The 23,838-nt window shown below is 40.3% G+C and overlaps 1 protein-coding gene across 5 annotated transcripts in view; it reads right to left on the bottom strand.

Annotated features, from left to right (window-relative positions):
* The window catches only part of grid2 (glutamate receptor, ionotropic, delta 2), a 357,135-nt gene that overhangs the window by 64,954 nt on the left and 268,343 nt on the right, over nt 1–23,838 (bottom strand). For all 5 annotated transcript variants that reach the window (XR_008964686.1, XR_008964685.1, XM_057357001.1 and 2 more), the window contains 3 exons: nt 16,630–16,731; nt 9,464–9,661; nt 3,382–3,694 (listed from right to left, as the gene is read on the bottom strand). Coding sequence is in view for 3 of the 5 variants with exons in the window: in XM_057357001.1 (XP_057212984.1) it covers nt 3,382–3,694; nt 9,464–9,661; nt 16,630–16,731 (613 nt within the window). In the remaining 2 variants the exon portion in view is untranslated. The remainder of the gene's footprint in view (nt 1–3,381; nt 3,695–9,463; nt 9,662–16,629; nt 16,732–23,838) is intronic.

Genomic DNA, 23,838 nt, shown 5'->3' on the forward strand with positions numbered 1-23,838 from the left:
GTATGGGCGCATAGATGTGTAGCTGCGCAAAAGGTGCGCAGAGCCGTTTTCCTTGAGTCCTGTGCTCTCCACGTTTATGATTGGTTGAATGGTAAGGTTGAATCTGATTAGCTAAAGAGTACGACAACCCACGTGGGAGGGGTTGCGCTGCCAGGAGAGTCTCAAAAAACACACACACACATCCAAGGCGATTCACACGTGAGTGACGATTTGCACATTCACATAACACGATAAACGTGTACATTTTAAACTTTCGAAATATTTGTGCACAGTCGTATGTTTGTGAAACGTACTTTATGAGAAAATAGTTTTGTTTTACGCACGTGAATTGCTTTTTGTAAATGTATATGTATACTTTGTGCACGTAAATTAGGTTTTGTTCATGTGAAACTGTTTACGCATGTGTGTATCTTGTTTTACGCGTGAATAATTAATGAGACTAAAATCGCTCCATAGAGGAGAGAAGCAAAGGTCTTTGTGAGGCAGATGAAAGTGACTCATCAAAGAGAAAGACTCTAGCTATGCCAGCTACAGTACGTACCTTCTCTCCCGCTCTCGTTTTAAAGAATTCATGTATTTGTACAACCAGCTCTCCTCAAAACATCATACAAAACTACAAGACAAAAGCAGGCTTGTGATATTTTAAGTGTTGGGGGAACACACATGTGAGCACACTGAGATACGTGTGTACGTTTCTGAATTGTGCTCTGGCATCATAGTCTATCTCACGGCATGTACTGTAATACTCTCCATTTCAAAATTTCATCCTAAAAAGCGGTAGAAGAACTGGGTTCAGCGATCTGATGAAAGCGCATTAATAAACTGATTTTTCAACATAATGAGCGCATTTCATAAAGAAGCGGAGATTGCAATTAGAACTGCAATGGACCCGGATACAAGGGAGCAATTATGCTGTCTTATTATAATCATCATCATTATAGCCAGTTCATGTGCATTTACTGACTTTTGGTTAAGGGCAATTCCATGCAAAAGTTAACCTTACCATGGAGAAATGAAGTGTTTATCAAAGGAACCAAACCCCGCTTAGGTCTATATTTTACTCGATTATTGCTTTGTAATATCATTTTAAAGGAAATTGCATGGCTTATCTGCCACACACGAGATGTGTGCCCATGTTCAAATATTATTTTATGAAACACATAATTGCACCTCTAAACTCTGAAGGATGTGCATTGTAAGATGCAGATAACCTGCACATTCTATATTAATGCACCTAGCTGCTGTGTTGCTTAGCAACAGCAAACAGCCTACAGTTAGGATATAATGAACTATATTATTTGCTGAAAGAATCGTTTATTACTATATATCCTTAATAATATAATTTTTTTAACTCATTCGAGTCGGTATGTTTCAGTGATTTCACTAAAGGTCAAGGGTCTGCTTAAACACAATGTAAAGAAATACATCAATAATATGTTGATTGTATAATTAACTAAGATTAAACATTATGATTTATGAAATCATCTTCCAAATGCAAGATGAACAAACTATAGTATTTTCTCCTCATTATTTATGAAAACGACAATTAAATGGGAGGTACAGTATAAGAGAACTAAACCTTCCACCGTTCTGTGGCCATTACTCAAGGGTGTAAGAAGTACATACATTTATCTCAGAATGGGAATTTACTCAATTAAAATTCAGTGTCTTGCCATAAATATCCTTGAATAAAAGTAAAAGTTATACGTTTCAACATTTAATTGTACTTAAGTATTTCAAGGAAAAGTCAACTTTTATTCCTATCTTTTGAAACAGACTGATGTAATCAGGAGACAGTGAAGCGTTCTCATTAAAGTAATACTTACTTTACGCCTTGAAATCTTTGATGCACAGACTCTGTAATGCAACCTGTGTCATCACAGTGTCCTGAGACATTTGATATTTGCTTAAATGAAGATCTTGTGAAACCTGTTACCCAACTTTTTATAAAATTGGTAAATTCAGCAGTTGTTTATAGACCACTGTAGTCAAGTTCATCCATCATCAGCTGTGGTTAAAATTAATATCTGTTATATTAATAGCGTTATTGAAGGTGCTGTGTGTAGTTTTCGAAGGGTATATTGACAAAAATGCAATATAATGTACACAACTATGTCAAATATACAGAGGTGCATAAAGACCTTACATAATGAAGTGTTATGTTTTTATTACCCTAGAATGAGCTATTTCTATCTACATACACCGCGAGTCCCCTTACATGGAACTCGCCATGTTGTTTCTGCAGTAGCCTTAAACCAGTAGTTCTCAAACTGGGGGCCGTGGTCCCTGGGATAGAAATTGATCATAGATTTTATGCAATCAAACATCAGAAAAATAAGACCACCAGACAAAAGAATTGATGTTTCAGCATTGTATAACCGAATATGGTTTTGTTTAAATAAAAATGTTAAATTTAAGATCATAAGTCTTTATTTGGGGGGCCGCAAAGCGATGCACTCTACACAAAGGGGGCCTTACAACGAAAAAATTTGAGAACCACTGCCCTAAACGGACAAACTGCTCTACAGAGCGTCTTTCGTAAATACGTTTTCTCCTTCTGTAAAGAAGAGAAAAAATGACAACATCTTAGTTCTGTGTCAGCCACCGTAGTGCTTCGAAAGGGAGGGTTGGATTGAGCCGCTGGTTGTAATTCGTAATCTCACCACGAGATGCCGCTAAATTTCATACACTGGACCTTTAAAGCAATTGTTTCATGTAAAACAATAAAAAACAGTCAGATTTCCTCAGTAAAATAAAAAAGAAACAAGATAATAAACAAACAATATACTAAAAGTATTTTATTAGGATTCCTTCTGCAAATACCTAGATTCAAATGGCTCAAGATGTTAATGACCTTAGATTTGGCTAATTAAAAAATGTAGCACCCTGTAGTCATGCTAAAATCTCACTGCTAATTACTGATATCAACACTGAATTTAATTACACCCAACACAAAATCTGACACCTGTTAAGACTGTTTTCCTTTTTCCCAATAGCTCTGTGAAATACACAATCTTACTCTCCTCCATCTTCTTATTTCTCAAGCGTGTCTTTCCTTACCTTCTCCCAATTTTCCAAATTGTCCAAAGACCACCATAGACCGATTGCAGAAATAATTCAAAGAGTTGATACGTCTAACGGAAGCTTTTCCGTCCATTCCCATTTTGTACTTTTTGTCAAGTACACACAAATCTCTTATCAACACGGCTCGCCTTTACACACTCGCTCATCTTTCCCATTACACGCATACACTTTCAATAGCAAGCAAGAACTTAGAAAAAAGTTATCTTTCTGGCCTTCTTTTCTTTTTATCTTTTTTTCCCTGCTGAATTTTCCTTTGCCTCCCAGCACAGATTCGCACCGCACGTTTCACGCACTTACCCTGCTGCACGAAGGAGCCGTAGACGAACCACATGGAGTTGTAGAGAGTGGTGGAGGAGACCGAGCCCATTGGAAGTCTGGGAGGGTTGAGCCAATTCAGCAGATACACAAGAGTTCCTACCAGCAGCACCGTGCCAGCTATACAAGCCCACAGAGAGAGGTCGAAGGGGGCCAGGCATGCAAACATATCCACCGTCCTTTCGGCCTTCCTCAGCAACACACCCACAGAGTAGTCCATGTAGCGAGTGGTGAAATCGACCACGCTCTCCCGCTCGGGGGTGATGGTCAGGGCAGAGAGACCGACGTCTGCTCTCTGCCAAACAAACAGATACACACAGAGAAGCCACAAATTAAAGTCAGACCATGCAAAGATTCACAGAGTGTTGTACTCGCAACCTACGATGAGAAATATCTAGGGCATATGAGAGAAATCCTAGAGCAACATTTTACAAAATACAAGGCTGAGAAAGGGTTAATCAACCTGATCTCATGGGAATTCATTACTTTTTTTTATGAGGTGGCTAATTCGTATGAATTTGTTCGATCTTATTCGTACATTTTAGTACAATTTGCTTTCGTGCCAGTAACGTTAGGTTTAGGGGCAGGGTTAGGGGAGGGGCTTCACTATTGCTTTTTTCTAAGTCATAGATTTTTGTATGATTCACATGACACGAATTCATACAAATGAAACATCTCCTAAAATAGTTATGAATGCTTTTAAGCTAAGACGCTTAAAAATGAAGGGGCGTCGTCTGGAGTGTTTGTACGTGAAAACTGGACTTGTAGTGCACAAGGAACTGTACAAAAACTGCTGCAAAAACTGATTAATATGCTGGACTAATAAGTTCTGGAGAGGGGAATTCTCGAACACTTTTCTCTGTGATGAATGCTATTGTGAAACCACTGGATTCACTGTCTCTTTCACTGTATAACATTGATCACTGTGATGCTTTTATGTCTTATTTTACCAGGAAGATAGAAGGTATTCATCAACAAATCATAGCCTCAAATCCGGGTCATCGGGCCTCCGGTGTGATCTTGGATCGATCTTTAATTTCCTCTTTTACCACTTTTAATCTTCCGAGCACTGAGGAAGTAGTCTGTTTAATTAAAAAATCTAAACCAACAACCTGTCAGTTGGACCCTATACCAACATCCCTGATCAAACCCTGCCTACCTTCAATCTCTTTTCTAATCACTGATATTATACACTCATCACTCATTTCGGGTGTTGTTCCACTTTCACTCAAAACTGCCGTGATAACCCCCATACTCAAGAAGCCAGGTGCGGATTCTAGCAACTATGATAACTTCCGCCCCATTTCAAACTTACCATTCTTGTCCAAAACATTGGAAAGGGTTGTCGCAGCCCAGCTACACGATCATCTCTCCAATAATAGTCTGTATGAGCAATTTCAGTCAGGTTTCCATCCACATCACAGTGTGGAAACCATGTTGGTTAAGATCTCTAATGACCTACTCTTAGCTGCTGACTCGGAACTTCTATCCGTACTTATTTTGCTTGATTTGAGTGCAGCATTCGACACAATCTCGCACAGTATTTTATTGGATAGACTTAAATCCATTGGAATCCTGGGAACCGCCCTATTATGGTTGAGACCCTACCTCACGGACCGTTTCCAGTTTGTACAGTTGAAACAGTTTACTTCAAAACCATCCTACGTCACTACCGGGGTCCCACAGGGCTCAGTTTTGTGTCCGCTCTTATTTCTTATTTATTTAATTCCCCTAGGTAGTATTTTTAGGAAACATGGAATTCAATTCCACTGCTATGCTGATGACACTCAGCTTTATCTGTCTGCTAAACCCGCTTCAAACTTCTCTCCACCTATTCTCTCCACCTATTCTCTCCACCTATTCTTAGAATGTGTAGCTGAGACTAAAAGGTTGTTTACATCCAATTTTCTTAAATTGAATAGCAGCAAAATGGAAATTTTGCTTATTGGTTCGAAAACCACTATGATTAAGCCAAAATCTCCTTCGATGATCTTTGATGACTTACCAGTGTCTGTTTCCACCCAGGTCAAGACCCTAGGTGTCATCTTTAATAGCACCCTATCATTTGAACCACACATAAATAGGGTAGTTCGCTCTGTATACTTCCACCTACGAAATATAAACCGCCTTCGCCTGGCTCTTACAGCAGAGAGTACAGCGACATTGGTTCATGCATTAGTCACTTCGAAAATCGACTACTGTAACTCTCTCCTGTACGGCCTGTCGTCAAAGCTCCTCCACAAATTACAGTTGGTCCAGAACTCTGCCGCACGAATCATCTGTCGGACCCCTATAACCGACCATATTACTCCCTCATTACAACATCTACATTGGCTTCCGGTTAAACAACGAATTAATTTCAAAATCCTACTTCTTGTCTATAAAGCATTAAACAACTTGGCTCCTCCGTATCTAGCAGAACTCCTACACAACTACACTCCAACTCGCACTCTCAGATCATCCTCTGCACTTAACCTTGCTCTTCCTCGTACTACCATGGGTTCTCGAGCGTTTAGTTATGCAGCTCCTCACCTCTGGAACACGTTAAGAGTAGCGAAAGTTTTTGTGTTTTTAGATCTAGTCTTAAAACATATTTTTAGGCAGGATTTTCAGTGATTTTATATCTGTTGTAGCCTGTATTAACTGTTCTCAACGATGATTGTTATTATTGATTGTTCCTGTATGGTGTCCTTGAGTGTCAGTAAGGCGCCTAAAAATAAAATGTAGTAGTAGTAGTAGTAGTATTAAAATGATTAAAAAAAAAGAAACTTGAAGTGCCTCTGGACCAGTGTTTACACCTTGCGAAATGGTCTATATTAATTCCAATCACAATAAAAAAAATCCAAAAATTCCAGCCCTGGGGAGTGCACTCTGCTGCCAAAACGAAAATTGTTTCCAAGGCTTTCAAAGCCTAAGCAACATCTAATTTGTGTGATTTTTTGGCAATTCTTGAACTCATAGTGACTGGTTGCACACAGCCCCAGTGAGACTTGCACAGGATGCAAGACTTCCTGTCAGGAGATATTATCATCTGCAGAACAAAAGCATTTCATAATCAGAGGGCGAGAGGCAGAGTCACCTGTCTGACTCCCATTAACCTGCCTGGTCACCTTCATAGATCAGGGACCCTCACAAGACCCCCGTGTTTGAGCAGGGTTAGAGAAGCATCAGACCTCTGGATCACTGCATACATCCTAATCCATTCAAACCACTTCAACATCTATAACTTCTTTAAGAAAATACTTGCATCCCTTTTAGTGCATCCATGTCATTTTCATGGTTTGTTCTGAAAACAGTGGGGGTGGATTAACAGGTCAAACGATGCTTATCGTCAACTCGGCCACTTTTTTCCTGAGCTCAGCCTGCAGGGCTGTTCGCAGCTGGCTGTGGCTGCAAAAACACACTGATGATTTTATAAATGAGTGCATTAGCAATGACATATCAGCCAAGCTTGTGTAAGAGGAAAGAAGACAAGTACATAATGTAAGCAATATATCCCGATGACACTTCCCACTACCACTCACACCATTAATTTACAGCTGACTAAATCTGCTAATTTCATGGTCTGCTTAGGAAACAAAATGCTTAAATGAGCAAAAATGGTCATTTATTGTGCAAAAGTAATATACAGTATGAGCATTAGGACTGAATTCTTAGTACAAAGCCTAGCAATAGGGAATTTTGTATTGTGTTTGTGCGTGTGTGTTTAGGTTAGGGCTGCACGATATTGAGAAAATATGCGATATTGATGTTGAATATTGCGATAACGATATTTCTTGCGATATAACATTTCCTAGAGAAATGCTATTTTTTATTATTTATATACGGTATATGTAATTATCATACTGAAATAAACAGGTAATATATATTATTCTGATGTAATTAAATCTAATTCAGGCTAAAAAAACTATCGACTCAAGTTTTTGTGTGTTTGCCGATAGCTTCACTCAAACAGTAAAACGCTCATAATATAAACTCTCAGAACAACTCTAGAGATGAAGTTCATGTGTTCATATCCTCATACAATGCAGACGCAGATAAATCCTCGACCATCACCCGTGTTGAATGTTAAACTGTGCACATAATTCACTCAGACAAGCAGAACAGCCAGATGACATTAAAATAACAGGATTCCGCGTTTGTATCTAGTTAACGTACGTTACATGGACTCAGTGCAGTGCACTATTGATTATTGTTACACACAAACAAGCACAACCACGACAAACGCACTTCACACATACACGCAGCTCTGTCTAATGCACATATTCGTAGTATTCTACTGTACATATATGTCGCACTGTTGTTATTAATTTTTTTTCAAGGTACTTGTCCGGTTGGGCAAGTAAAATTCCCTCTCACTTGCCAATACAAAACATTCACTTCTCCCGGACAAGCGTTAATGTCGATCCCTGCAAAATATTGCCATATTTCAGACGTAACGTACCGTTCTATTTAGGCACAAGTTCGTCGCTGTCATTTTCCTTGCTTGTCTCTAGTCCTGCCATATTTATTTTCCGCTCTCTGCTTTGAGGTTCACCTTTGGGCCCGCGATCTAGCCAATAGTATAATAGCACCTACTTGGCGGGTATAAAGATAGTAATACCCCTTCTGATTGGTCCAATTTGGACAATCTAAGCATGCAACACACAAATGATTGACACATGAAACAAATTAAATTTATCGCATCTCTCTGCGATATGGATATCGCATATACTATTATCGAGATAACGATCATTTTTCGATATATCGTGCAGCCCTAGTTTAGGTGTAATAAACGTGCGTTTGATGGTAAATATTACCACTTTGTGTGTTAATATCTACCATCAAAAGCACGTTTATTTGTCAGTCAATCTCTTAGTATTTCTNCCCCTTCTGATTGGTCCAATTTGGACAATCTAAGCATGCAACACACAAATGATTGACACATGAAACAAATTAAATTTATCGCATCTCTCTGCGATATGGATATCGCATATACTATTATCGAGATAACGATAATTTTTAGATATATCGTGCAGCCCTAGTTTAGGTGTAATAAAAGTGCGTTTGATGGTAAATATTACCACTTTGTGTGTTAATATCTACCATCAAAAGCACGTTTATTTGTCAGTCAATCTCTTAGTATTTCTGTCTATAAAAAACATTTCTGCAACGTGATGGTGCAGTTACAACATCTACCAGGAGGGGCGGACTGCAGCATGTTAACCAGGCAAGCACACAACACACAATCCAAAAATAAAGTTTTTGCTCTATTTCAATATAACATCAAAGGTCTGTCGTATCATAAAAACATGCAGATTTGAAGTCGCAGGAAAACAATGTGTTAACAGAGACCGCAACAATGGGATTAGAGCGTTTATATTTTTCTTCTGTTGTAGTCCATCTTTATGGAAGCCGAGATAAGCGACAGTACACTCTGGCTAGTGTTTTCGTTCCCCTGACCGAACAGCGATGAGAAACATTCACAGGACAGAGAGCAGTAGGGATGGAGGCGTGTCGTGGAACTGTAAAGAGCTGTGGAATGGAAAGCAGCAGGGGGTTGTGGATAATGGCCCTGAAAGTGTGTGTCTGACCTCTCACTGCTGCAAGATTCGCCTTTTGTTTGTCTGAAAGTGTGCGTCTGACCTATCACTGCTGCAAGATTTGCCTTTTGTTTATCTGCCAGTGGACAGCATGTCAGTGTGGGGCTTCTCTCGTTCATGTGTAAGAAATCTGTGCTGTTCTTTATCAAAGCGGCCCACATTGCTTTAGGGGTTTCAGCGAATTTAGTTAAATATACAGTTGGAATGCACTGAAAATCCTAGAAGTTTGTGGTATACAGACAATGTAAAATGGTACTAGTGTCAAAGGCTGTGCTGACTAGACTAAAAATATATTGCCTCTAAATCACTAAAAAATGAATCTTTGAGCTTTGAATTGGGATCTGAAAAAACACAGAGATTAAATGTACAGTGGTGGACACCATAAATCAGAAAGAGACAGAAAAGTGTGTCAAATACTTAATAATATACTTTGCATTAAAATGTATAATACTGACTTTGTCACATATATATGAATATCTTACCTTGAAAACCAGTTCTCCCATTAGACCATTCCAAGTCCCATCAGCTTGCTGGCTGCCGTATTTGTGATCGGGGGCCACGTAGATCTCATACTTAAAGCCGAGGTAGTTGGCCAGAGCATCCAGAACATCAATGGAGAATCCCTGGTACTTCTTTGGTTTCCCCAGCACATTCTCAGAGACCATCACGAATGGCTCTTCCTGAAAACAGTGACAGTAGAGAAATCTTTCAGCTTATTCAGTGACTTACCATCAAGTTGGAAGCCACAAACAAAGTCAAACTAAAAATATGACCACAGTTAAGTCAGGGCGCTGGTTTTAGATGCAGTATTGCAGTAAACAGTAATACTCAAGAACACAGTATTTGTGCCTGGAGACATACACCTGAAATGTGTGTGTGTAAGCTTCTGCAGCGTCTCGGTTAATACACATTAGATTTGATTTTCATCAGGAGTCAGAGGTCGTATACAAGCAAAAGCTTAATGTCACCTGGTTTCAACCTTCTCTTATGAGAGCAGTGGCATAATTCTGAGGGAATTCAGACAGGTGTTAGCGCCACATCATATTCAATAAGAGTCATGTGCGGAAAGTAAATATGCATGTTTTTTGTTTTCAGGGTATAGTTGAGTGATCATTATTATTTTTTACAGAGAATACGGGATATAAAGGTGCTTAAAAGCTTACTGCAATCATGTGGGCGGTCCTCGTAAAGGTAGAAATGAAAAGTGGGACCCCTGATGGAATTTTTTTGTTTTATTTGCTTTATTTAATAAAATAATTCACAAACATCTCACGTAGATGTAGGAACACAGCTGTGAAACTTTAAATATATTGGACACAGAAATAAATACATATACACAAATATTATGAAAACACCTCTACAAAACTTTAGGGTCACTTAAAAAAAACGTCTCGGTTACGGATGTAACCTCTGTTACCTGATGGAGAGAACGAGACGTTGTGTCGAGACAGAATGGGGTTTGAACTTGAGAACCTATCATCTCTGATTGTACTTTTAAAAGGCCAATGAACATGGCGAATGGCATGGCATGCCAGTCTCCGCCCCGTGCATACGAGTATAAAAGGAAGATGGCGTGCCCATTCATTCACCTTTTGGGCTGAGGAAACTGAGAGGCATTCTCGGACGCTGCAGCGGACGGCGAAGCGTTGTGGCATGAAGGACACAACGTCTTCTTCCCTCCATCAGAGAACAGAGGTGTGTCGAGACAGAATGGGGTCCCTATACGAAACGCCACAGCGCTGAGCTGCGTCACGACTTCCAGCGGAGCGACACTGACTTGCCAGGCCGAGTCACAAGTGAGCGTTACCGTGAATTGTAACCCACTAGCCAACGCGACGGGCTGGGGAGCTGTAACCACGCCCCCAGATACTACGACAGAGGGCTAGGGGAGCGATCTGCATCATCATCCCCGTGGGGGAGGTTCTGTGTTTGGCAGAACGGCCGTCTCGCTGGGGGCGGGGCCCCGGGGAAGCGGCAGTTCTGCTGTATTACCTGCCTGCTGTACGACGCACCGTCATGTGGAGCCCTAGACATCTGGTAAATGATTAGCATTCAGGAAATACATTACTATTATTGCTGCTAATGCTGAGTAAGAGCAGTAAAAGTGAAGTTTCTCCACCCGCTTAATCCCTTTATACGCTTCGTAATTTCTATCTGGGAATTTAAGGCAAGGTTCTCCGAAGGAAAAAGTTGATGTTAAATTCAAATCATTCTTTCTCGGTTCTATATTAAGATTCCCATTTATCAAAACATTACTTAACTTGATGGTACTTGTCAGTCATGCATTATTCATTGAGGGTTCTGACTGACTCGTGGGATCCCTAATGCTCAATTAGGGATTTAAGGTTTTACTGTGTTCACATCAAAGAAAATGAAGTCCTTACGTGAAGGATTGTCTGTACTTTTAAATTAAAAACATATACCTGTTTCAAGATGTTCGTACAAGCATTAGCTACACCCATGGCTGAGGAAACAAAGTTCTGCAGCAATGGGACCTGCCGGCATTTGTATCGATTAGTCTCTTTTCATGGATGAAGATGAGCAGCGTCTCCGTGGATCACCAAAACCAGCTCAGCAGACTTTTGTGGAGGTGGATATGATGTGATTTGGATTTAGTTTGAGCCTTGGGCCTACTCGTGTTGCATAAACAGTCATATACTGTCAAACGGGCTCTAGAGGATTTCGCAGGTCACGCAGAGAAAATGCTGTTTAATGTGGAGAAAGTTTCGAGAGTCAGCTCTGTGTGAGCTGAGGAAATGTCTTCGGGAATGCTGACAGATGCCTGTTACTATGAAGTTCGAAGAAAAGTAGTGAAGTATTTCTAATTTTGTGTGCTTTCTGAGGCCGAGACGGTTGTTGTTAATGCCAAACAACTTTGACATACTATCGAATCACTTGACAACAACCTAAAATTTGGTTTACACTTAAGTCACTTTTTGCCGCTACTGGCTTTTTCTGTTATTTGTAGTCAGCTTCATTTGTGCCCATTAGTCAACAAATGCTCAGTAAACACTGAGGGGGTCATGGAGGTTGCAGGCACATTTACTTGAACATACCTGAGCTGTTCCTCTTGACCAGCTCACTTACACACCACAGCATTATATATTATTGTCGTATGGGCTTTAATTTAGTGTCAGTTGAGGATGAGCTCCAGCTGAGGTTTTTTTCAAGGCTTTTCTCTCTCTCTCTTTCCCACCGCATTATAGTTTTTTCCTGCCACAGTCATTCTTTAAAACATTAAAACAGCAGATTTCTATAAAGTTGTCTCCTCTGAAAAATCACTCCTCACTTCTGCATAAGACGACAGCAGTGGAATATTAATAAACTTTCATTTATAGCTGTCACTTTTGAACTTTCAGACACCCTTGTTTATCTCTCCTAAAAGAATTACAAACTCTTGCTAAAAACAAGTCGGAAGTTGGAGGAACTTTAACACAGCATGCAGCCTTCACGGTCCTGAATGGCCGCATTCAAGTCACAGCTGCCAGCTGAAGGCCGGCACCACACACGTCCCTTTCCGCGGCTCCGCCACCGCGACCCAGTGCCACCCTCGCGTGGCGCCGCCGGCCTGCTGAAAATAATAGCCTGCTGTTTATTTTTCATATTCTCCTAAACAAATCCCTATTGATGGCTGAAGTGTTTCTGGGAATATGTCAGGCAGATTTATCACGGAAGGGGCGTTATTGACTGCATGCAGCCTGCACATTAAGCCAGCGCTTTCTAATCCTCACCAGACCCCCCTCGCTCAATAAGCTATTAGAGGAAGTGAGGATATGCATGCCAACTTGCACTATAACCAAGATGTGCCATCCATCAGACCTCCCTCCGAGCGCCCTATGCAAGACCCCTACCAGAATCTTCCAGACCAATTGGCCATCAGCGCGATCCGAACAATATTTGTAGCACTTAGAGTGGGGGCAAAGTACAGCGGCAATGGCCCTTTTAACAGGATTCTTTCACTCCCGTTTGTTATCTGTGTCGAGATACAGACTTGTTCTTATTGAACTGCCCTTGAAGGGGTGCAGACCCTTCCCTCCCTCCCCCAGCACTCTTTTCTACCCGTGTTGCATTGATTCCCCCTTCAACACCGTTGGTCCGCAATCCACACAGTATTTGAGATCTTTCTGGATCTGTATGCTTTCCATATTCCTTGATAATGGTAGAGCCCTAACAATGCAAAACTCAGCGAGCAAATCATGTTGCCCTGAGACTGCATGGTTTACTGGCAGATGTGTGTTCTCCCAGTCAGAGTTAGTGCTTGGAACAAAACCAGAATTTCTCAACCCGGTGAAGAGCTGTCAGAACTGGGCTCACCGTGAATCTTGACACCCCTGCCACTGGGGCAGCTGGAAGCAGCGGAGAGTTTAAGCTGCCAGGAGCCAGAGGCCCGCAACCAGCTAACTCTGAAACCTAAGGGAGCATTCAATCAGCCACCAACAGGAAACACGCACCTTTCCCAGCCACCTGAAGGTTTACTTTACAAACAACAACATATCCCATGGTGCCAATCTCCCCTCCTCCCAGACCATATGTTTTACCACAAGGCTCAAAGGAACTTCACTGGCACAAAATAGACAAAATTCTTCACTCTTTTCCCACACCTTTTGAAAGATTTAAAAAAAATATATTAAAAAAGAAAGTAGTCAACCTCTCTAATCAACTAATTGAAACTGCGGGTAGCCTTACTATCCTTCAAAATCTTTACTTTGCCAACAGATGTGTAGGGAGTTTACTCTTCATGCACTTACTTTTACATACAGTCATGGAAAGACTTAAGAGACCATTTCAAATTTTCATTTAATCAGCATTTCTACAAACCCGATTCCAAAAAAGTTGGGACACTGTACAAATTGTGAATAAAAAAGGAATGCAATAATTTACGAATCTCATAAACTTATATTTTATTCACAATAGAATATACAGTAGATAACATATCAAATGTTGAAAGTGAGACATTTTGAAATGTCATGCCAAATATTGGCTCATTTTGGATTTCATGAGAGCTACACATTCCAAAAAAGTTGGGACAGGTAGCAATAAGAGGCCGGAAAAGTTAAATGTACATATAAGGAACAGCTGGAGGACCAATTTGCAACTTATTAGGTCAATTGGCAACATGATTGGGTATAAAAAGAGCCTCTCAGAGTGGCAGTGTCTCTCAGAAGTCAAGATGGGCAGAGGATCACCAATTCCCCCAATGCTGCGGCGAAAAATAGTGGAGCAATATCAGAAAGGAGTTTCTCAGAGAAAAATTGCAAAGAGTTTGAAGTTATCATCATCTACAGTGCATAATATCATCCAAAGATTCAGAGAATCTGGAACAATCTCTGTGCGTAAGGGTCAAGGCCGGAAAACCATACTGGATGCCCGTGATCTTCGGGCCCTTAGACGGCACTGCATCACATACAGGAATGCTACTGTAATGGAAATCACAACATGGGCTCAGGAATACTTCCAGAAAACATTGTCGGTGAACACAATCCACCGTGCCATTCGCCGTTGCCGGCTAAAACTCTATAGGTCAAAAAAGAAGCCATATCTAAACATGATCCAGAAGCGCAGGCGTTTTCTCTGGGCCAAGGCTCATTTAAAATGGACTGTGGCAAAGTGGAAAACTGTTCTGTGGTCAGACGAATCAAAATTTGAAGTTCTTTTTGGAAAACTGGGACGCCATGTCATCCGGACTAAAGAGGACAAGGACAACCCAAGTTGTTATCAGCGCTCAGTTCAGAAGCCTGCATCTCTGATGGTATGGGGTTGCATGAGTGCGTGTGGCATGGGCAGCTTACACATCTGGAAAGGCACCATCAATGCTGAAAGGTATATCCAAGTTCTAGAACAACATATGCTCCCATCCAGACGTCGTCTCTTTCAGGGAAGACCTTGCATTTTCCAACATGACAATGCCAGACCACATACTGCATCAATTACAACATCATGGCTGCGTAGAAGAAGGATCCGGGTACTGAAATGGCCAGCCTGCAGTCCAGATCTTTCACCCATAGAAAACATTTGGCGCATCATAAAGAGGAAGATGCGACAAAGAAGACCTAAGACAGTCGAGCAACTAGAAGCCTGTATTAGACAAGAATGGGACAACATTCCTATTCCTAAACTTGAGCAACTTGTCTCCTCAGTCCCCAGACGTTTGCAGACTGTTATAAAAAGAAGAGGGGATGCCACACAGTGGTAAACATGGCCTTGTCCCAACTTTTTTGGAATCGGGTTTGTAGATGTATTGTGGGTATCCAGTCCAGTGTCTGTTGAATTTCAACAAAAGCAAACCTCAGGAGTGACAAAGTCATTCAACAATGTGAAAGACCACAAAAATAGAGGTTATTACATAATAAATTATTTTTTTAAACTTTTCCTACATACATGTACAGATGTTACTTTTGTATTGCTTAAAAGTGAATATGAACTTGTTTTCTTTGCAGCATCTGAGGTCTGAAAAAATACAGAGCATCTTTTCTGTTATTTTCACCTGTTTCTCCAGTTTTTATTTTCTGTGAATAAATGCATATTTTTATTTGAAATTTGGGAGAAATATTGATAGCCGTTTACAGAATGAAACAAAAATGATCATTTTACCTAAACGCACACCTATAAATAGTAAATTCGGAAAAAATGAAAATAATTTTAAAACGGTCTCTTAAGTTTTTTCTGCGCCCATATATTCATTTAGCAGGTGCTTTTATCCAAAGCGACTTAAAAATGAAAGCACATTTTATCAAAGAGTTAAACAATAAGTGTAAACACCAAACCATGTTTACAAGTAGGAACAAACATTTGGTAGACATCTTTTACTTGCAGGGCATCAAGCTACATTTAATCAGTTTGTGTTCATCAAACCCATGATCTTGAAACTGCAAGCCTCATACTCTACCAACATAGCTACAGAAATCCACATCATTTCTTCTCATTTAAATCCGTCAGGTGGCTTTATCAAGCATGACTTAACACAAAATACAAATACACTGTAGGGTTTTCTTCCCAGTGATTGAACCCATCCATAGTGTAGCTACCGATCAGCTGAGCTACAGGAACCCTACAGGAAGGCACTGCCATCATGAAAGACAGCTCATTGTTAGCGTCTGGGAGCGTATTATTCACAGAGCATTCTGTTAGGCCGAGAAATCACAGAATAAAGGACAAAAAGAGGGGTAGATGGAGAGAGAGGAGAAAAGCGCAGAAGCAGTATCACCTCTTTCTTCTCCAACAGACTTCAAAGCAGGTATATGAAGAATTTAAAGCTCGGAATCTTTAAAGAACTCCAGGGACTCACTCAAATCGGCGCTGGAGGCAAGATAGCAAAACTCAAATCTCAATTTAACCCAGATCCCCTTCTCTGCGTTCAATGCACCCCGAAATTCACTCTTAATGAACCTGGAGACCATTGACTTGATGTGAATTCAGACCTCTTGAATTCATTCAGATGAATATGGATTACTCGGGGGTTACTGAAGCCGTGAGATGTCCAGTCAAATTGGGATAAGGTCCTAATAAAGTCACTTCGGTGTCAATTATATTATAGAGGTAAAGAGCGAGAGAGATCATAGAACAAGAGTGAATTAAAACTGAAGTTATAAGGACCGTTGTAGCACTAAAATGAGTTATACGGCCCTGCATCTATGAGAGGGGTACATACCAGCACAGTGACCACCCGCAGGACCACCCCACGCATGTTGTTTTCCAGCTTCCGATCGGTGAGAGTTCCATTCAGCCCGTGTACTGGGTCCCAAGTTGCGAGCTGCAAGAGTTAAAAGAAAGTTCACCGTAAATTCACAGCGCACACAGCAAAAATATTGATTACAATAACAACTTATAGATTTTTGACATGAACTTTAGTGCACTCACATATATGACTGCATTTCAGCACGCGAGCACAGGAAGTTTGCTTTTTCATTTTTATTGAATCGATTGGAATCTCAAAATGAAGGGCTCTGACATTCTTGCATTAAAACTCATCTAGCCCACACAACATACTCATGTTATTCCATTCATTTGACAGTTGGTTGATGCCGTCTGACAGCCGGTTAGATTTGCAACCTATTGATTGTTCCCTCCAAACTCAATGCAAAGGTGCAAGCGCAATACACTCGCGTCCCAATGTAACCATACAAGCTCCCCGATTGGAATACGGCCAAAGAGTCAGATCTGATTTATCCATCGGCTTTCACGTGTGGCGTTATTGTTAACATTTATTTTCAAAAGCCACTACACATTATGATCTAACAATGCATGGCTTTTGCAAAGCGGCTCATGCTCCTGACACAATAAATCACCAGCAGCGGGTCCATGGATTCTGCACGTTTAAACCTCAGCGAGCCATATTCAGATGCAGGCCAGCGCATGGAATCTGCCGAGCGGCTTTCATTTGGATGTTAAGTGTACAGGAGGTTGCCAAGCAGAAGAAAACAAAATCAAAATCTACCACAAGTGCAAACACAATGTAATCGTAGAACAAAAAGTATTTTAATGTGGCAACCCCACAGCAAGGAGCAGAGCAATCATGATTTAGACAAGCAAGTAATTTTTGCTTTGATATGCTTTGATACTCAAACACAAACTGTAATTAGACTCGGTCAATGTGTGTCGCAAAAACAAACAATCTGTTGCCCAACTGTGCTCATTTTTCCTCTCGAGTCGGTTAACAACCGAAAACAGCTATTGATTTATTTGCCAAAAAAAGTAATAAAAAACAGTGCTGAGGATTAAGCAATACTTCCTAATAAGCATCAAACTACCTTTGAAAAGGATGTGTGCAAAGATCAAAATTGAGCGTTTGCCTGCAAGAAAGTGTTGTAAAATGCTTTTCTGTTGAATCAAAAACGTGATATGAGAGAGATCAGGGGTGGGTGTGGAGCTAAGACTTTGATGCTTTTTAAGTTTTCCATGAAAAGACTCATATCACACGGTACAAACTGTATAGAAATTAATGTAAAATGATCCAGACATACAATTTCAATATCAATACCAATGTCACCCTTAACACACAACATAAAACAACTTTGCAGAAGAAACACTGAATCACACTTCAAAAAGGGGAAAATTTTACCCCTGAGATTCGATTTTCTGGCGATATATTTTACTTTGTGTTTTTTTTTTAAATGTAATTAAATGAATTAAAATAACTTCCTAACATGAAATCACTACAAAACAATTATTAGACAGCTATTTAAAAATGTAGCTTAAAATAATGCACAACATGCCATTACACAATAAACATTATTCTATAGACTACATCCTTCAACACACACGGTTAGATTGCATGGCTCTCTTCTCTCATCAGAGATGATTTTATGTAATCACAAACTTTCAAAGTATTGGAAGTGTGTTCATTACAATAATTGTTTTCAGGTTGGATTATAGTGTTTCTTCCCATAAAACTACTTCCTATTAGCTACACATTTTACAATACTTGCTTCTACGATAGCAAACACAACACATCTGACAGCTACAGGTCAATACGAGGCGTTTGCAGATGCACTAAACCCAAATAGGATGGAATGGAAACATGTCGTATTATGAAACATATCAAATGTGAGATAACAGATAAGCCATCTTTCATATTGTACCACCACGGAATGAGAAGCAGGTTTCCCAAATGGATGATAAGAATCACACATTTTCACCTGAGAGTTTCATTTCAGGTATGTGGGAAAAAAGTCACCAGAGGGAACATTTTTATCTAGGCCATTTTTGTCACTTTCAGTGGAGTTTTGGCTTTGAATGAAGATGACTCTGAAAGGAAATACATTGACACACAAGAGGTGTCTGAAACTAGTCATCACATATCAACATTACACACTGTGGGCCCTATTTTAACACTCTAAGCTCATGGTCTAAAGCGCATGGCGCAGAGCGTAGGTGGGCGTTTCCGAATCCACTTTTGCTAATTTAGCAGCGGAAAAATGGTCGGCGTGCCAGGTAGCATGTCCAAAAGGGTTGTATCTATTCTCGTAATGAGTCATGGGTGTGTTTTGGGCATAAAGCAAATGAAACCAATTAGAGTCTCATCTCCCATTTCCTTTTAAAGCCAAATGCACTTGCACCATGGCGCATTCGCTATTTTCATGGCGGAGTTTGACTAAATGCTTCTCCAGAGGGAAACGGCTCTTGCTCATGAGCAGACCACCTACGGGACAAGCCATTTATATTCATGCACACAATAATGATCCTTTACATTTGAATACTTTAATTGTTTGTGTGCTGCTGAGCGTCCCCGTGTGTATAATAAGCAGAATATGCGCACGTTGTGCACCTGCCTATAGGCGAATATTACTATTGCGCATTGACTTTAGACCTGGGTTCAGTCGCTAAATCAATAATGCAGTCTATTTCAGCTGCCTCAAAATAGCAACACACCAGCAAGTGCGCATGAACACACCTCGTTTTCAGACCAGCATGCCCATGGGCGCACAAATGAGCGCAAGTGCATTTGCTTTATAAACAACCCTTCCCAGGATGTGAAAATGATAACTGCGTCAGGCTGAAACTAGCAAAATACACTCGTGTTGCACCTGCCGCCAGATTGCGCCGGGTTTACGATAGGGCCCTATGAGTTGCATTGTTCTAAAGTCCCAGTGAAATTAAAAATTAAGAGAGCTTGTAACCAAACAGTTCTTGGCAACCATTGACTACCATAGTAGGAAAAAATGCTTTATAAATGTCTTTGTTCTGTTAAACACAAATGAAGGTATTTTGAAGAATGTAGGAAAGCAAACAGTTCTGGGGCACTTCTGACTACCATTGTCATTTTTCCTACTGTGGTAGTCAATGGTGGCCAAGAACTGTTACAAGCATTCTTCCAAATATACGTTCATTGTGTTTATCAGAACAAACGAAATTTATACAGATTTGGAACAACTTGAGGGTGAGTAAATGATGGCAGATTTTTTTTTGGGGGGGGGGTGAACTGTTCCTTTAAGCTCCTGCATATTAACATAATGTATAGACTGGAAAAAAGCACTCCATCCCATAGATGACATTCTTTATATGATCGATTATGAATGTCTGAAGCACCAAGGGCTTTTCTTTCCTTAACAGTGATTTTAAGTTCATTTCTTCTAAAGAATCAGCCTCCCAACTATCTTTACACAATCAATTCACCTTAAATGGGCCTGAAAGTATAAGTTTAAGTCTATTTTCTCAGATGATGACTTAAAAATCAATACAGCTCATGCTGCACCACAGACTGCCGTATAGTCACGTGCACAAAATGGCTTGTCCATGCTAACCTCCGAGACTATTTATTCATTCTTGTCGTAAGTACTTTGCCCTTAGTGGTTTATTATCAATTCAGCCAGGTATTCACCGAGCGATTCTGTGCAGAATACAAACTTAGAAATTCAATGCACCAGCCGAGCTAAAGTTCTCTTTTTAATCCATCCATCCATCCCTCCAGACAGACACTTCACTTTCAACAGGTGCCAAGTACCTTACCGAACGTGAACTTTCTGTTTACAAAATGCAAAGACATTTATGAGGCAGGAAGAGACTCACGATCGTTTAATATTAGCTGAACATTATAGATATTGATTTAATTTAATTCATGCTTTAAAATAACACTCAACGTCTAATTGCTGATAGAAACGATCTCATAGGAGGCCATATAGATTGTTCTTTGCCGCATAGTAACAAGACATCATGTTGTGCCTGTCTCCAATGGCATACTACAAAAGTCAATCAACCTTCTTTTTCAGCCATTAAACGCATTATCAGTCCATTTCCTATCCTGAGGGAGCAGGTGGGATGTTTTTATGAAGTTTGATTGATTGATTCAAAAAGTCCCATTAATTAAAGCGAACCTTTGTACTTAAGGACACAGCTATGCTTTTAAGCACTTCCTTATTGATCTCTAGGTGGACGGTTTGAAGAGCAACCCGGGAAAGCAGATCTGAAGCAAAATGTGAGTCACTTTCCCTTTTAAAACTCGCAATTATGGCTTGATTGTGGGACACAATACAAAACTTAGACTGTGGGGGCCGAGAGCCTTCTGGAGTACAACTGGATAAACTCATACGAGCGGGCTGGTGAAAAAATTCAAGCCTTGACTAATCGATACAGTGTCATCCGTTGTGGGAATACATGTAGCGGTACAGATGAAACGCTGTTGCTGACTGCATCAGCATGCATCGACACATCCATCGACCCTCGGACTCGCTTCTTTTAAGTTGACATCTGGGAACAGCTAGACATACAGTACGTGCCTACAGTCAAACCCAAGTGTTCGCCCTCGCCGCAATCACTGGTGCAGAACTGTCATTTGGAGCAGCGTGTACTTTTAACACTTTCAGCAGGGGTGTTTTTGGAACTACGGTGTGACAGGAAGTGCTTGTCATCTGAAATTTGTTTTGAACGCTGAATCACAAACCAGTGCCACAATGTTTCTTGGGCTCATCTCATGAGACAGTACAGTAAACTCAAGACTGAATAAGGAGAAAGAGAAAGAGACATGGAGAGAAGGGGGGAGAATACCTCTTATCTACAGAGAGACAGATAAGAGCTCATTTCCCAGTGTCGAATCGAAACCAGCAGCCCTCTCCGGCAAGAGAATGACACCATTAGCATCTCATAATACCGCGCTCTATTCGGCTCATTCCCATTTTGTGTGCCAGCGCGTTGCCGACTGCTCTCGCCGTTTGTGCATTTCACACACGGATCTGTTCACCTTAATCAGATGTGCTTGGCTGACGCTCTGACGCCGAAGCGAGCAGACGGTTTCAGAGGCGACACGCGGGTACGAGAGACTCCACCGCCAGTATTGCCTGGGTTTCAATAACCTCTCAGGCTGTTGATGTGACACTTCGATGTAGTGCAGAGCTGAGACAAACAAGGTCAAAGACGAGTAAAAAGGAGTCTTGATAAGCTCGCTCTATTTTCTGTACAACTTCATGAGCAAGTCAGTTCACTTGGCCGCCATGTTGGTAACACCATAAGACAGCTTTTTTTCTACTGTATGTAGGAAAGAGAAATATAGGTACAGTGACAAAAAGGTTTTGTCAAGTTTGTTCAATAATATATTTCAATTCAGAAGTACAATCTGAGGAGAATGGTATTATAATTTGTGGATTTGTGAAAAGTGAGACTTTCCATTCCTACTGGCTTAAAGGGATAGTTCGCACAAAATAAAAAATGGGTAACATTTTAGTATAAGGAGCAATTCTCACTATTAACTAGTTGCTTATTAGCATGCCTATTATTAGCATATTGGCTGTTTATAAGCACTTATAAAGCATATATTCCACCATATTCTACATCCCTAATGCTACCCAATACCTAAACCTAACAACTACCTTACTAACTATTATTAAGCAACAAATTAAGAGTTAACTAAGCAAAAGTCGTAGTTAATAGTTTACTAAAACCGAGAACTGGACCTTAAAATAAAGTGTGACATAAAATGTTGTCATCATTTATTCACCTTCATATCATTCCAAACCTGTATGACTCGTCCCTTCTGTGGGACACAAAAGAAGATATTCTGAGAAACGTGTTTTGTGCTCATACAATGGAAGTCAATGGGGACCAATGATATTTGGTGACCGACATTCTTCAAAATCTCTTCTTTTGTGTGCACAAGAAAGAAAGTCATAAAGGTTTGGAAAGGCATGAGAATGAGTAAATGATGAAAGAATTTTCATGTTGGGGTGAACTATCACTCTAAAGGGTCGTTTAAATTGTAACGATAACTGTAAAAAATAAAGTTTTAAAAATCGTTCGCCATTTAGTAGAATAGCGGGGTTCACATCACAACTAAACGATAAAGAAAACAACATCGTTGGGATCACTTTCAGAACAATTTTTTCCAGCTGATGAACGATAAAACATACTGTCAAACAGTTTCTGGCGGATAATGTTTGATGATCGCAAGGCGGGTTTTATGTCTGATTATTACACGGCTCGTTGGAATGCTTGATTCTGATTGGCCAGTCGTGATATTTGCAGGTTCGTTATTCCCAGATAACAACCCCTCAAAACTAATAACACACGGTAACCCGGATGCAGCAAATCATTTTGACAGGTTTTTTTTGACAACTAAAATATAAATATGTATTTGAATAACATGACATTATATTTACAAATGATCAAACCAAATTGCCTGTTCGTGACATTTGAACGTAGTTTCTAACTACCGGCTGCCTGTACATTGTCCCTTACATTACAGACTGTAGCGGCCGGAAAGCGGTGATATGTACTGTATATATATAACGCTTATGAATCTGCGCAAGATGGCAAAATACATGCTTTATATCCAGGACACGATCGCACCTTTATCCTTCAGAGAGAGCATCCAGCCTTTGCTGTCATATTTTGGAGAAAATACAATCGGGAATGAAAACGAAAGCATCAGCAGCAGGTCATCTCCATTCATTTTAGTGATTGGGAACACTGCAGCGCGCAGGCTTAAAAAAAACACAATGTTATCGTAGTGTGGACGCAAATTATAGTTACAGTTATCGTTATAATATGAACGGCCCTTAACGCTCAATTTTTCTGAAGGTCAAATCTATGTTTCCCACGCCTGTTTTCCTCTCCCTCTTGATTCTCTAATTCTAACCTGATATACTGTATGTTTGCACTTTAAGACACAATATCAAAGCAATTATCAATGTCAATGCTGAGCCGCACCTGTTCCTATTGAGTTCTCCACATCACTGCGTCTACAGGATTAGCAACTGTGTCTGGCAATTAATTTGAACAGTTATGCCCTCACTAAGATACTCCACAGGGACCTTGTGAAACGTATCTCTGCGCTAACATGGCAGGCAGGGTCAAATCGATTGATCTCTGCCTAAGGCAAACTGTAAACAATAAAGTAACTTGTGGAAATGCTGACCATGCAAAGCAGCAC

The sequence above is a fragment of the Triplophysa rosa genome, linkage group LG17 (genome assembly GCF_024868665.1).
Source record: "Triplophysa rosa linkage group LG17, Trosa_1v2, whole genome shotgun sequence".
Taxonomy (NCBI): domain Eukaryota; kingdom Metazoa; phylum Chordata; class Actinopteri; order Cypriniformes; family Nemacheilidae; genus Triplophysa; species Triplophysa rosa.